This window comes from Physeter macrocephalus, chromosome 4, assembly GCF_002837175.3.
Source record: "Physeter macrocephalus isolate SW-GA chromosome 4, ASM283717v5, whole genome shotgun sequence".
NCBI lineage: Eukaryota > Metazoa > Chordata > Mammalia > Artiodactyla > Physeteridae > Physeter > Physeter macrocephalus.
Genome location: NC_041217.1, coordinates 26,344,262 through 26,357,237, shown reverse-complemented (window position 1 = coordinate 26,357,237; position 12,976 = coordinate 26,344,262). Strand labels below are relative to the sequence as shown.

General features: G+C 36.2%; 1 protein-coding gene across 1 annotated transcript in view; it reads left to right on the top strand.

The window, feature by feature from the left end:
• The window catches only part of SHCBP1L (SHC binding and spindle associated 1 like), a 44,316-nt gene that overhangs the window by 29,249 nt on the left and 2,091 nt on the right, over positions 1-12,976 (top strand). The window contains exons 8-9 of the mRNA XM_007110960.2: positions 10,974-11,127; positions 12,344-12,594. Coding sequence (XP_007111022.2) covers positions 10,974-11,127; positions 12,344-12,594 — 405 coding nt within the window. The remainder of the gene's footprint in view (positions 1-10,973; positions 11,128-12,343; positions 12,595-12,976) is intronic.

The following is a 12,976-nucleotide window of genomic DNA, read 5'->3' as shown; positions in this document are numbered from 1 at the left end:
ATGCCACTCACTTCTGGCTTGTAGAGTTTCTGCTGAGAAATCAGCTGTTAACCTATGGGAGTTCCCTTGTATGTTATTTGTCGTTTTTCCCTTGCTGCTTTCAATAATTTTGCTTTGTCTTTAATTTTTGCCAATTTGACTACTATGTGTATTGGTGTGTTTCTCCTTGGGCTTATCCCGTATGGGACTCGCTGTGCTTCCTGGACTTGGGTGGCTATTTCCTTTCCCATGTTAGGGAAGTTTTCGACTATAATCTCTTCAAATATTTTCTCTGGTCCTTTCTCTCTTCTCTTTCTGAGACCCTTATAATTAGAATGTTTTTGCGTTTAATGTTGTCCCAGAGGTCTCTTAGGCTGTCTTCATTTCTTTTCATTCTTTTTTCTTTATTCTGTTCCGCAGCAGTGAATTCCACCATTCTGTCTTTCACTTATCTGTTCTTCTGCCTCAGTTATTCTGCTATAAATCCTTCTAGTGTAGTTTTCATTTCAGTTATTGTATTGTTCATCTCTATTTGTTTGTTCTTTGATTCTTCTAGGTCTTTGTTAAACATTTCTTACATCTTCTCGATCTTTGCCTCCATTCTTTTTCTGAGGTCCTGGATCATCTTCACTATCATTATTCTGAATTCTTTTTCTGGAAGGTTGCCTATCTCCAGTTCATTTAGTTGTTTTTCTGGGGTTTTATCTTGTTCCTTCATCTGGTACATAGCCCTCTGCCTTTTCATCTTGTCTATCTTTCTGTGAATGTGGTTTTTGTTCCACAGGCTGCAGGACTGTAGTTCTTCTTGCTTCTGCTGTCTGCCCTCTGGTGGATAAGGCTATCTAAGAGGCTTGTGTAAGTTTCCTGATGGGAGGGACTGTTGGTTGGTAAAGCTGACTGTTGCTCTGGTGGGCAGAGTTCAGTAAAACTTTAACCCACTTGACTGTTGATGGGTGGGGCTGGGTTCCCTCTCTGTTGGTTGTTTGGCCTGAGGCAACCCAACACTGGAGCCTACCTGAGCTCTTTGGTGGGGCTAAGGACAGACTCTGGGAGGGCTCACACCAAGGGGTACTTCCCAGAATTTCTGCTGCTCGTGTCCTTGTCCCCACGATGAGCCACAGCCACCCCCTGCCTCTGCGGGAGACCCTCCAACACTAGCAGGTAGGTCTGGTTCAGTCTCCTATGAGGTCACTGCTCCTTCCTCCTGGGTCCTGATGCACACACTACTTTCCGTGTGCCCTCCAAGAGTGGAGTCTCTGTTTCCCCCAGTCCTGTAGAAGTCTTGCAATCAATTCCCACTAGGCTTCAAAGTCTGATTCTCTAGGAATTCCTCCTCCCATTTTACTGTGATTATACCCCTCCTACCATCTCATTGTGGCTTCTCCTTTGTCTTTGGATGTGGGGTATCTTTTTTGGTGAGTTCCAGTGTCTTCCTGTCGATGATTGTCCACCAGCTAGTTGTGATTCTGGTGTTCTTACAAGAGGGAGTGAGAACATGTCCTTCTACTCCGCCATGTTGGTTCCTCGACCTGAACTTATTAATTTTTTTAACTTATTAATTAATCCTATCCCTAGTCCTCCTGTATTCTCTATTGAGTTTATATCCTAAATATCCTTCCAGTCAACTACATATGTTAAAACATATATGTTTAACTTTTTAAAGAACCACTAAACTGTTTTCCACAGCGGCTGAACCATTTTACATTCCCACCAGCAATGTTTGAGGGTTCTGATTTTCCACATCTTTATCAACACTTCTCTGTCTCTTTCATTACAGTCATCCTAGTGGATATGAAGTGGTATCTCATTGTGATTTTGATTTTCATTTCATCTTTTCATGTGCTTGTTGGCCATTTATATCTCTGGTTTGGAGAGATATCTCTTCAAGTCCTATGCCCATTTTTGATTGGGTTGTTTGTCTTTTTGTTATCGATTATGAATTCCTTGTATATTCTGGATACTAGATTCATATTAGATGTATGTTTATGTATGTTTTCTCCCATTTCATAGTTGTCTTTTCACTTTCTTAATAATGTTCTTTGATGCACAGAAGTTTTAAAGTTTGGTGAAGTTCAGTTTATCTATTTCTTCTATTACTCATGCTTTTGTATCATACCAAAGAATCCATTGCCAAATCCAAGGTGATAAAAATTTAACCTTATGTTTTCTTTTAAGAGTTTTATAGTTTTAGCTCTTATATTTAGGTCATTGATCCATTTTGAGTTAATTTTTGTATATGGTGTGAGTGAGGATTCCAATTCTATTTCTTTGCATGTAGATATCCAGTTGTCCCAACACCATTGTTGAAGAGACTGTTCTTTCCTCCACTGAATGGTCTTGGCACCCTTGTTGAAAATCAGTTGGCCTTGGTTGTATGGGTTTATTTCTGGGCTTTCAGTTCTGTTTCAAATACTGTCTATCCTTGTGACAGTATCACACAGTTCAATTACTATAGCTTTGTAGTAAGTTTTGAAATCAGAGGTGTGAGTTCTCCAACTTTTTTTTCAATACTGTCTTGGATATTCAGAGTCCCTTGCAGTTCCTTATAAATTTGAGGATAAGGTCTTCCATTTCTGCTAAAAAGGCTATTGGAATTTTGACAGGAATTACATTGAATCTGTAGATCAATTAGGGTAGTATTGCCATCTTAGCCATATGAAAATCTTCCAATCTATAAACATGGAGCCTTTCAATTTACTTAGGCATTCTTTAATTTCTTTCAGCAAAGTTTTGTAGTTTTTACATAAAGGCTTTCACTTTATATGTATGTAAAAATTATTCTTAGATATTTTATTATTTTGGATGCTCTTGTAAATAGAATTATTTCCTTAATTTTCTTTTCAGATTGTTCATTGCTGGTATATAGAAACAAAACTGACTTGTGTGTTGATCTTGTGTCCTGCAACTTTGCTGAATTTATTAGCTATCATACTTTTTTGGTGAATACTTTTGGGATTTTCTATGTATATGATATGTAGAATCATGTTGTCTGCAAATAGAAGTAGTTTTAATTCTTCCTTTCCAGTCTAGATGCCTTTTATTTATTTTTACCTAGTTGCTCAGGCTAGAACTTCTTCTGGCTAGTACAGTGTTGAATAGCAGTGGTAAAAATGGGTGTCTTTGTTTTGTCCCTGATCATAGGGAAGTGTTACAGGATGAACTGTGTCTCTCCAGAATTCATATGTTGAAGTCTTAATCCCCATACCTCAAAATATAACTACATGTATTTGGAGATGGGTATTTAAAGAAATGATTAAGTTAAAATGAAGTCCTTATGGTGGGTCCTAACCCAAACTGCCTGATGTCCTTATAAGAAGACAAAATTTAGACACACAAAGAGGTACCAGGGTGCACATGCACAGAGGGACAACCATGTGAAGAGGAAGCAAGAGGGTGGCCATCTGCAAGCCAAGGAGAGAGGTCTCAGAAGAAACCAAACTTACTGACACCTTGATCTAGGATTTGCAGCCTCCAGAACTGTGAGAAAATAAATTTCTGTTGTTTAGCTAACTAAGTTTGTGGTATTTTGTTACCCTAGGAAACTAATACAGGAAGAAAGTTTTCAGTCTTTTATGATTATGATGTTAACTGTGAGCTTTTTGTAAATTACGTTTATTGTGTTGAGGAAGTTTCCCTCTATTCCTTTTTTTTTTTTTTTTTTTTTTTGTGGTATGCGGGCCTCCCTCTGCCGTGGCCTCTCCCGTTGCGGAGCACAGGCTCCGGACGCGCAGGCCCAGCAGCCATGGCTCACGGGCCCAGCCGCTCCGCGGCATGTGGGATCCTCCCAGACCGGGGCGCGAACCCGGTTCCCCTGCATCGGCAGGCGGACGCGCAACCACTGCGCCACCAGGGAAGCCCCTTGAGTGGTTTTTATAATGAAAAGGTATTGGATTTTGTCATGCTTCTTATACATCAATTGAGATGATCCTGTAGTTTCTTTCCCCCCTTCATTTTATTAATGTAGCATTGATTGATTTTTATATGTTAAACTACCCCTGAATTCCTGGGATAAATCCCACTTGGTCATGGTGTATAACTGTTAAAATACTGTTCAGTTTGGCTTGCTAGAATATGTTGAGGATTTTTGCTTTTATATTCATAAGGGAAATTGGCCTGTAGTTTTCTTCTGGTGTCTTTGGCTTTGTTATGAGACGATGCTGGCGTCATAGAAGGAGTTAAGAGTTGTTCTCTCCTGTTTTTGGAAGAATTGGAGAGAAGAATTGGTGTTAATTCTTTAAATGTTTTGTAGTAGTTACTAATGGAGCCATCTGGTCCTAGATTTTTCTTTGTTGGGAGATTTTTGATTACTGATTCAATCTCTTTACTTGTTCTAGGTCTGCTCAGATTTTCTATTTCTTCTTAACTCAGTTTTGGTAATTTGTGTATTTCTAGAAATTTGTACACTTCATTTTGTTGTACATTTTGTTGTACATTTTGTTGGAGCATTTGTTGGTGTACATTTGTTCACAATATTCTCTTATAATCCTTTTTATTTCTAGAAGTTCAGTAGTAATGTCTCCACTTTCATTTCTGATGTTATTTTTTGCCTTCTCCCTTTTTTCTTAGTTTAGCTAAAGGTTTGTCAATTTCATAGATCATTTCAAAGAATCAACTTTTGATTTCATTAATTCTATTGTTTTTCTGTTCTCCATTTCATTTATCTCTGCTCTAATCTTTATTATTTTCTTTCTTCTGCTGACTTTGGATTAGTTTGTTCTTCTTTTTCTAGTTCCATAAGATATAAAGTTAGGTTACTGATTTGAGATCTTTCTTTTTTTTAATTAATTAATTTTATTTTTGGCTGCATTGGGTCATTGCTGCGCATGGGCTTTCTCTAGTTGTGGTGAGTGGGGGCTACTCTTCGTTGCAGTGCGTGGGCTTCTCATTGCAGTGGCTTCTCTTGTTGCAGAGCATGGGCTCTAGGCACAAAGCCTTCAGTAGTTGTGGCACACAGGCTCAGTAGTTGTGGCTCGCAGGCTGTAAGTGCAGGCTCAGCAGCTGTGGTGCACGAGCCCAGCTGGTCTGCGGCATGTGGGATCTTCCCAGACCAGGGCTTGAACCTGTGTCCCCTGCATTGGCAGGTGGATTCCCAACCACTGCACCAACAGGGAAGTCCCCAAGATCTTTCTTTTTTAATGTAAGTATTTATAACTATAAATTTCACTCTGAACTCTGCTTTGAGCATACCATAAGTTTTGGTATGTTGTGTTTTTGTTTTCATTCACCTCAAAGCATATTCTCATTTTTTCTTTGGGCTTTCTTTGACCCATTTGTTGTTTAAGAATGTTGTTTAATTTCCACATATTTGTGAATTTTCCAGTTTTTCCTGCTGTTATTCATTTCTAAATCTATTCCATTGTGGTCAGAGAGGATACATTTATTGAAACTTGTTTTGTAGCTTATCATATGGTGTATCCTGGAGAATGTTCCATGTGCAATTAAGAAGAATATGTATTCTTCTGTGTTGAGTTTTGTGTGTATTAGGTCTAGCTGAATTATAGTGTTGTTCAAATCCTGTTTCCTTATTGATCTTCTGTAGATGTACTAGTCATTATTGCAAATGGAGTATGGAAGTCTTCAACTATACTGTCTAGTTCTCCCCTCAGCTCTGCCATTGTTTGCTTCATATATTCTGGGGCCACATTGTTTCCTGCATACATGCTTATTATATCTTCTTGATGAATAAATTCTTTTTGGTCCATATATAATGTCCTTCTTTGTCTCTGGTAAAAACTTTTGACTTAAAGTCTATTTTGTTTAATATTAGTATAGTCACTGCAGTTCTCTTCTGGTTACTATTTGTATGGAATGTCTTTTTCTACCCTTTTACTATTATTTGTGTCTTTGGATCTAAAGTGAGTCCCTTGTAGACATTATATAATTGGATCATGTTTATCCATTCTACCTGTCTCTATCTTTTAATTCGTGATCTTAATCCATTTACATTTGAAGTGATTACTGATAAGAAAGGACTTCTGCCATTTGCCATTTGATTTCTATATGTCATATTCTTTTGTATTTGATGAGTTTTTTCTAGTGTTTTGTTTGACTCACTCCTCATTTCCTTTCTGTATATTTTTAGTTATCATCTTAGTGGTTACCATGGAGATTACAATTAACATTCTAAATTTATAACAATCTAGTCTGGACTGATACCAACTTAGCTTCAATAGCACATAAACACTCTGGTCTTTTACAGCTCTGTTCCTACTTTATGTTGCTATTGTCACAAATTACATCTTTATACATTGTCTGCCCATTAACATGGATTTATAATTGTTTTATGCATTGCTCTTTAAATTGTACAGGAAACAAAGAAAGGGAGTTACAAACCAAGATTATAATAATACCGGCTTTATATTTACCCATGTATTTGCTGCCTTTGCTGGAGTTACTGCTTCATATGGCTTTGAGTTACTATCTAGTGTTCTTTTCCTTCAGTCTGAAGGACTCCCTTTAGCACAGGGAAGATCCAGCCTTTGTTTATCTGGGAATGTCTTAAGGTTTTCTTTATCTTGAAGAATAGTTTTGCCAGATATAGAATTCCTGGTTGATAGTTTTTTCCCCCCCTTTCAGCACTTTAAATATGTCATCTCATTGGTTTCTGGCTTCCATGGTTTCTGATGAGAAATCATGTTAATCTTATTGCCATTCCTTTGTTCACATTGAATTGCTTCTCTCTTGCTGCTTTCAATCTCTGTTTTGGCTTTCAACAGTTTGATTATAATGTATGTTGGTGTGGATCTCTTTGTTATTTATTCTGCATCCATTAAGCTTCTTGGATGTGTTGATTCACATCTTTCAACAAATTTGAAGTTTCCAACCATTACTTTTTTTTCAAATATTCTGCTCTTTTCTTTCTGTCTTCTTCTGGGATTCCCATAACATCGGTGTTCTTGATGGGATACCACTAGTCTTTTCGACGTTGTTCATTTTTCTTCCTGCTCCTTAGATTCAATAATTGCAATTGTCCTATCTTCAAGTTTCTTCTGCCTGCTCAGATCTGATATTGAACCTCTCTAGTGCGTTTTTCATTTCAACTATTGTACTTTTTTGTACTTTTACTGTACAGCTATAGAATTTCTATTTGGTTCCATTTTATAAGTTTTATCCCTTTATGGATATTCTCTGTTTATTCATCTGTTGTTCTCTTGGTTTCCTTTAATTATTTATCCATGGTTTCCTTGAGCTCTTTGAGGCTATTTAAGACAGTTGATTTAAAGTTTTGTCTGGTAAGTCCAAAGTCTTTTCTGGACTTCCTCAGAGATGGTTTCTGTCAATTTCTTTTTTTTTTTTTTTTCCTGTGAATGGGCCATAGTTTCCTGTTTCTTTGTATGTCTTATAATTTTTGTTGAAAACTGGGTATTTTTAATATTATAATGTGGTAACTCTGGAAATAGGATTCTACCCCATCCCCAGGGTTTGTTGTATTGGTTGTTTAGGACTGCAGTTGTCCATATGTTTAGTGAATTTTCCAAACTGTTTTTGCAAAGGCTCTGTTCTTTTTTGTGTGTGGCTGCTGAAGTCTCTGTTATCTCAGCAGTTAGTCAGTGACCTGACAGAAATTTCCCTAAACACCTGCAGCTAAAAAGAAAAACAAAAACAAAAAACTCCTTGTCTTTGCAGATTAGCTCTGAGTTGAGGCACTCCTTCAAACTAAGCCAGGCTGCCTACAACTCTGCCTTAGTTTTCACCTCCTGCTTGCACAAGGCCCAGTGATCAGCCAGAAGCACAAGCTTAAGGTCTTTACAGATCTCTTCTGAGTATGCATCCATCCCTGAGACTGTGCATTTTACTGTAGATTCCCCAGTATATAAGGTAGCTCTTATTTCCCCAAGAATCTTCCACCTCAGCCTCCTCATTTGTAGGCTTTTCCTTGCCCTTCCTTCATCCTTTGTCCCAGGTAGCTTTGGGTAGAGTATGTCTTTAAATGCTTTCATCAGATGCTACTTATAAAGCTGCTCCATCCTGAGGGAGGTGAAACAAAGGTCAGTTTCTTTGCCAGTCCCGCTCCTGAGATACTGATCATCAGACAGGTCAAAATGCACAGTCACAATTTTTTGAGAATAAGGTCCCTATTTCCCCCAACCCTCACCCATCACAGTGCCAGCAAGCCACATCAGAAATATGGGCTGTTGCTATTCACTCAACTGCTGCCAGTCTGGAGAATGGGGTATGGTAGGCAAGTAAGTAAAAACACCAAAACACTTTCTTACTGAATTTTAACAACTTCTTCATCTAGCACTTCCTTGGCTGCTATGTTTAATTAGATTTCAGTTACAAAAAACATTGATTCTGTAATTTTTTGCCAATTTGTTTGCTTTAGAAGACGAACTAATTCTTGGAGCTCTTTACTCCACTATTTCCAGGATGTCACCTCTTTCTTGTACCTTTCTCTCTGCTCTCTCCTTTCTGAATGCATTGAGAGATGCTCAATTCTGTTTTATCTTAAGTAACAAAACAATATCTACCCTAAATACCACATCTTTGTCTCTTCCCTTGCAGAGCCAAACTTCTTGAAATATTTGGCTGCACTTGTCTTTACTTCTTTCCCATTCATGCCTCTGCTCAGTGATCTGGTTTCTGCCTCCAGAATACCAGGGAAAATGCTCTTGTGGTCATGTGGGACCAAGCTGTGGCTAAATGCAGTAGGGATTACCATCTCTTTTAATCTTTCAGCAGCATTTGACATGATCAACTACTTCCTCCTTTCCTGACATCTTGATCTGATTTTCTTACCACCTCTTTGGCCACTCCTCAGTTTTCTTTGTAATATCGTTTTGGCCTATCCTTTAAATGTTATTCCTCAGTGTTCTGTACAAGGGTGCTACCTTTTCCTTTTTATACATTCTTATAACTAATCTCACCCATTCCCATGCTTGAATTATCATACAAGTAAACAATTCTAGGATCTTTATACCTTGTCAGATTTCAGTCCTGTATTCTAGATCCTTATATAGATGGTCTACTGGATATCTCTGAGTGACTCCACTGGTACCTCAAATTAACTGGCACCAAAATTAAACTCATTATCTTCCCCCATCAAACATTTTTCTCGTTTCCTGTTTCAGTGAATACGGCAAATATAAATGATGGGAATTCCCTGGCAGTCCAGTGGTTAGGACTCTGCGCTTTCACTGCAGGGGGCACATGTTTGATCCCTGGTCGAGGAACAAATATCCTGCAAGCCACACACATGGCACGGCCAAAAAAATAAATAAATAAATAATAAATAAATATATATATATATATAAATGAGATGTATTCTAGAGTTCTTCCGAAGTATTTACAGAGGTAGTCCTTGTACTGTCTGCTACAGAAGTATTTAGAGTATGTAAGATGTAATACAAGCACAAATGACTGTATTGGTTTGCTGATTTAGTGAGGATTATGAGTTTCATATATATAGCTGGAAAAAAATGTTCACTCCTGCTTATCAAAGAAAATTAAAATGAGGCAGTGAGCCTATTAAAATGACAAATATTTTTATACATTTAAGATACCCCATGCTGATGAGCTTGCAGAAAAGTGAGTTCTCAGACCAAGTTTCAATTGGTTAAACTTTCTTGGAGGGTGGTTTAGCAATTTGTATCCAAGAGGCTTAAAATGTTTTATACCTTTTGACTTAGTAATTCTCACTCTAGTTTATCCTAAAGAAATAGAGATGTGCGTAATGATTTATTTGTGGTAGTATTTTTGTAATATTGAAAAAAACGGTAAGCTATCTAAATGAGGGTAAGAAAATCATATAATGACACATCTGTATGATGTATTATTATGTAACTCATAAAAATTAGGCTTTGGAGACACAGACATAGAGAATAAACATATGGACTCCAAGGGGATAAGGGGGTGGGGGTGGGATGAATTGGGAGATTGGGATTGACATATATACACTAATATGTATAAAATAGATAACTAATGAGAACCTGCTATGTAGCACAGGGAACTCCACCTCACTTCGCTGTACAGTAGAAACTAACACAACATTGTAAAACAACTATACCCCCAATTAAAAAAAAAATTTAGGCTAGGCTTTGAAAAAATATTTAAAGACAAGGGGAAATGTGATATAATGTAATGAGAAAAATCAGGATTCAAAACCATATGCATCTATGGTATGATATATTGGTATTATGAATAAATGAATATACGCATGGGAAAAAGACAAGAGGGAAATATCTATATAAATATATTTTATTTAGGTTAAAATTTCCATTTTTGTTATGCTTTGTTTCATTTTGTTTTTTGTAATAAGTGCCTCTTATATAATAATAAAAATGATATATGAATGATGATGCCATTTCTTTTGGGATAAAAGAATAGGCATTTTTTTCAGAGTATATTTTTAGTTACCAGATTTTATTTTTAAAGTTCCTCATTCTTCATGGCACTAATAATGAAGTTCTTTCCCCTTTCCTACTCCCAGTGCAAATTTCTGGTACTTTTTTGATTTTAGTTCTAGAATATTTAATATATAAATTTTTGTTGGTTTACCAAAATTTTAGGGTCAGTTTGAGTTAAAACAAAGTAGTAGTTTCCAGTAGGAAAGAGATCTGGTGTCATCAAGACCTAGATCTAAAACTTAGCTTCACTAACTCTGTGTCTGTGGGCAAATCATTTACTCTCACCGAGTTTCAATTTCTTAACATTACAAGGGTATAATAATACTTTACCTCAAAGAACTGTTGTGAGGCTTAGGAGGTAATATGTAAAGGTTAAATTTTAACTTCTGGCTGTATTTAATAGCTGTAAAATTACTAGTGATTGTAATCATTCACTAGTGAATGTAACTGTAATGAGAAAATCTCTTTTCATCATTCCTTAATTGATGGACTGATACTTTGAGAACTTAATGAACATAAATACATACAGTATTTACAGTGCACTACCTATACAAAGTAAGTCTTTGGGAAAAGCACATGTTACCAATGAGTTAACTGATTAAAATGACCTGTTTCAGTTTGACCTATTGTTTTATTTCTATTTTTCAGGTAAAGGACTTATCTTCAGACACACTTCTCCAACAGCATGATGATTTGGATTTGGCTTTGGATAGTTGTTATAGTGGAGATACAGTAGTTATTTTTCCAGGAGAATATCAAGCTGTAAATCTTGCTTTATTGACTGATGACATCACTATAAAGGGTTAGCAAGGCATCCTTTCCAATTTTTTAACAGCAATGTATGCTGGACAAACTGTATATTATAAACATGGTTAATCAGATTACTAGAAATTAGAACATGGTTTTACGTTTCACAAAAATCCCTTATGTGCCTTTTACAATTAAGATTTTCTCACCTGTTCAGTAGTATATTATCTGTACAGGTGACCTCATTTGGACATACTGTACCAGAGCAAATCAATCAATGAGACTACTTTTTCCTCATGATAATGTAGCACTACAAGCAGAGATTCTAAATAAATAATCAAAATCAGAAAAAAAAATCAGTTCACAATATCTTCTATTAGCTCTATATTTTTACCTAAACTACTTTTTTCTCCTCTGTCTCCATAGCACTTCATAGCACTCTAGTAGGAAAACCTAAATGTAAGGCTATATTAAAATATGCTCAGCATTTTCTCAAAAAGTTTAATTCACATGCAAACTCACTAAAATAGAAGTAAAAAGCAGCGTTTACTAATTTCGTTTAGGTTCTGAACATATTTAGTGACTTTAATTTTGCCCTTTTACATTAAAGTACGGTTATTCCCCTTGTCTAGCCAAAAGACAGATGACTTAAACTTTGCTATCAATTCAAAAATTGAGCAAAATTTTCACTAGCTTTTGATGACTGTAATCAGTTATATTTTGCTGAACTATATGGGTAATAAGGATCATATTTGTAATTTTAAAAATTGGTAGTCTTCTTAAAGATCCAACCCCTTATTTTTGGATTGATGTTTAGATGATTGCTCAGACTACTCTAGAACAAAATTATGGATACGATTACATTACTCTTGTAATATAATTCAAGTCTCCGCCTGTCTTTTTCGTTATGGTAATTTATAATGGTTTTGAAACGAGGTTTTGGTAAGATACTTTTTGTGTCTTATACATTTTGTAGATGACTGCTCACTATATAATATAGGGAAATATACAGTGGAAGGAGTATGTTGAATAAGTACCATAGGTATTTAGATCGATTATAAACCCAGATTCTTCCATCATGGCATCAAAATAAGGACAAAAGACTACATTATAGTTAAGTACCTATTTAGTTGACTGAATAATTACAGATGTTACTTATTTAAAATGTGTGAAAAGAAAAACTTAGTAAGAGCAAGTATTATTGAACGACTAAAGGGCTTTAAGCTTTGGGAGTAGTGATTTAATTATGTATTTTTGTCTTTATACATCAGGAATTGGAAAGAGAGAGGAAATTATGATTACTTCTGAACCTTCTTATGACAGTTTTGTGGTGTCCAAAGCTGATAATGTGAAATTAATGCATCTATCTTTGATACAACAAGGGACAGTTGATGGTATTGTGGTGGTGGAGTCTGGTCACATGACTCTAGAAAACTGTGTATTAAAATGTGAAGGAACAGGAGTGTGTGTTCTTACAGGAGCTGCTTTGACAATTACAGACAGTGAAATAACTGGTGCCCAGGTATTTTATTTTATAAAATTTATGGATTTGGCTATTAATAACTTTGAGTGATCTTAATATGGAAACAAAGGGTAACAATTATTTTATCTTTGAATTGAATTATAATTAAACTTAGAAACTGATAAAAGTAAATAAAATGAGAACAAGTATTAAGTGTGTCATTATACACTTAGTACACTTAGGAAAAGTAAACTGCCTAAATCCAAAGAAGTTACTAGTTTTGGTTTATGTGTGATTTTTAAAAAAATCTAGGAATCAGTGGCTGTAAAACAGATCACGAGTCAGTTACTTGATGGTTTACTTAAAAAGATATAAGTACTGGGCTTCCCTGGTGGCGCAGTGGTTGAGAGTCCGCCTGCCGATGCAGGGGACACGGGTTTCT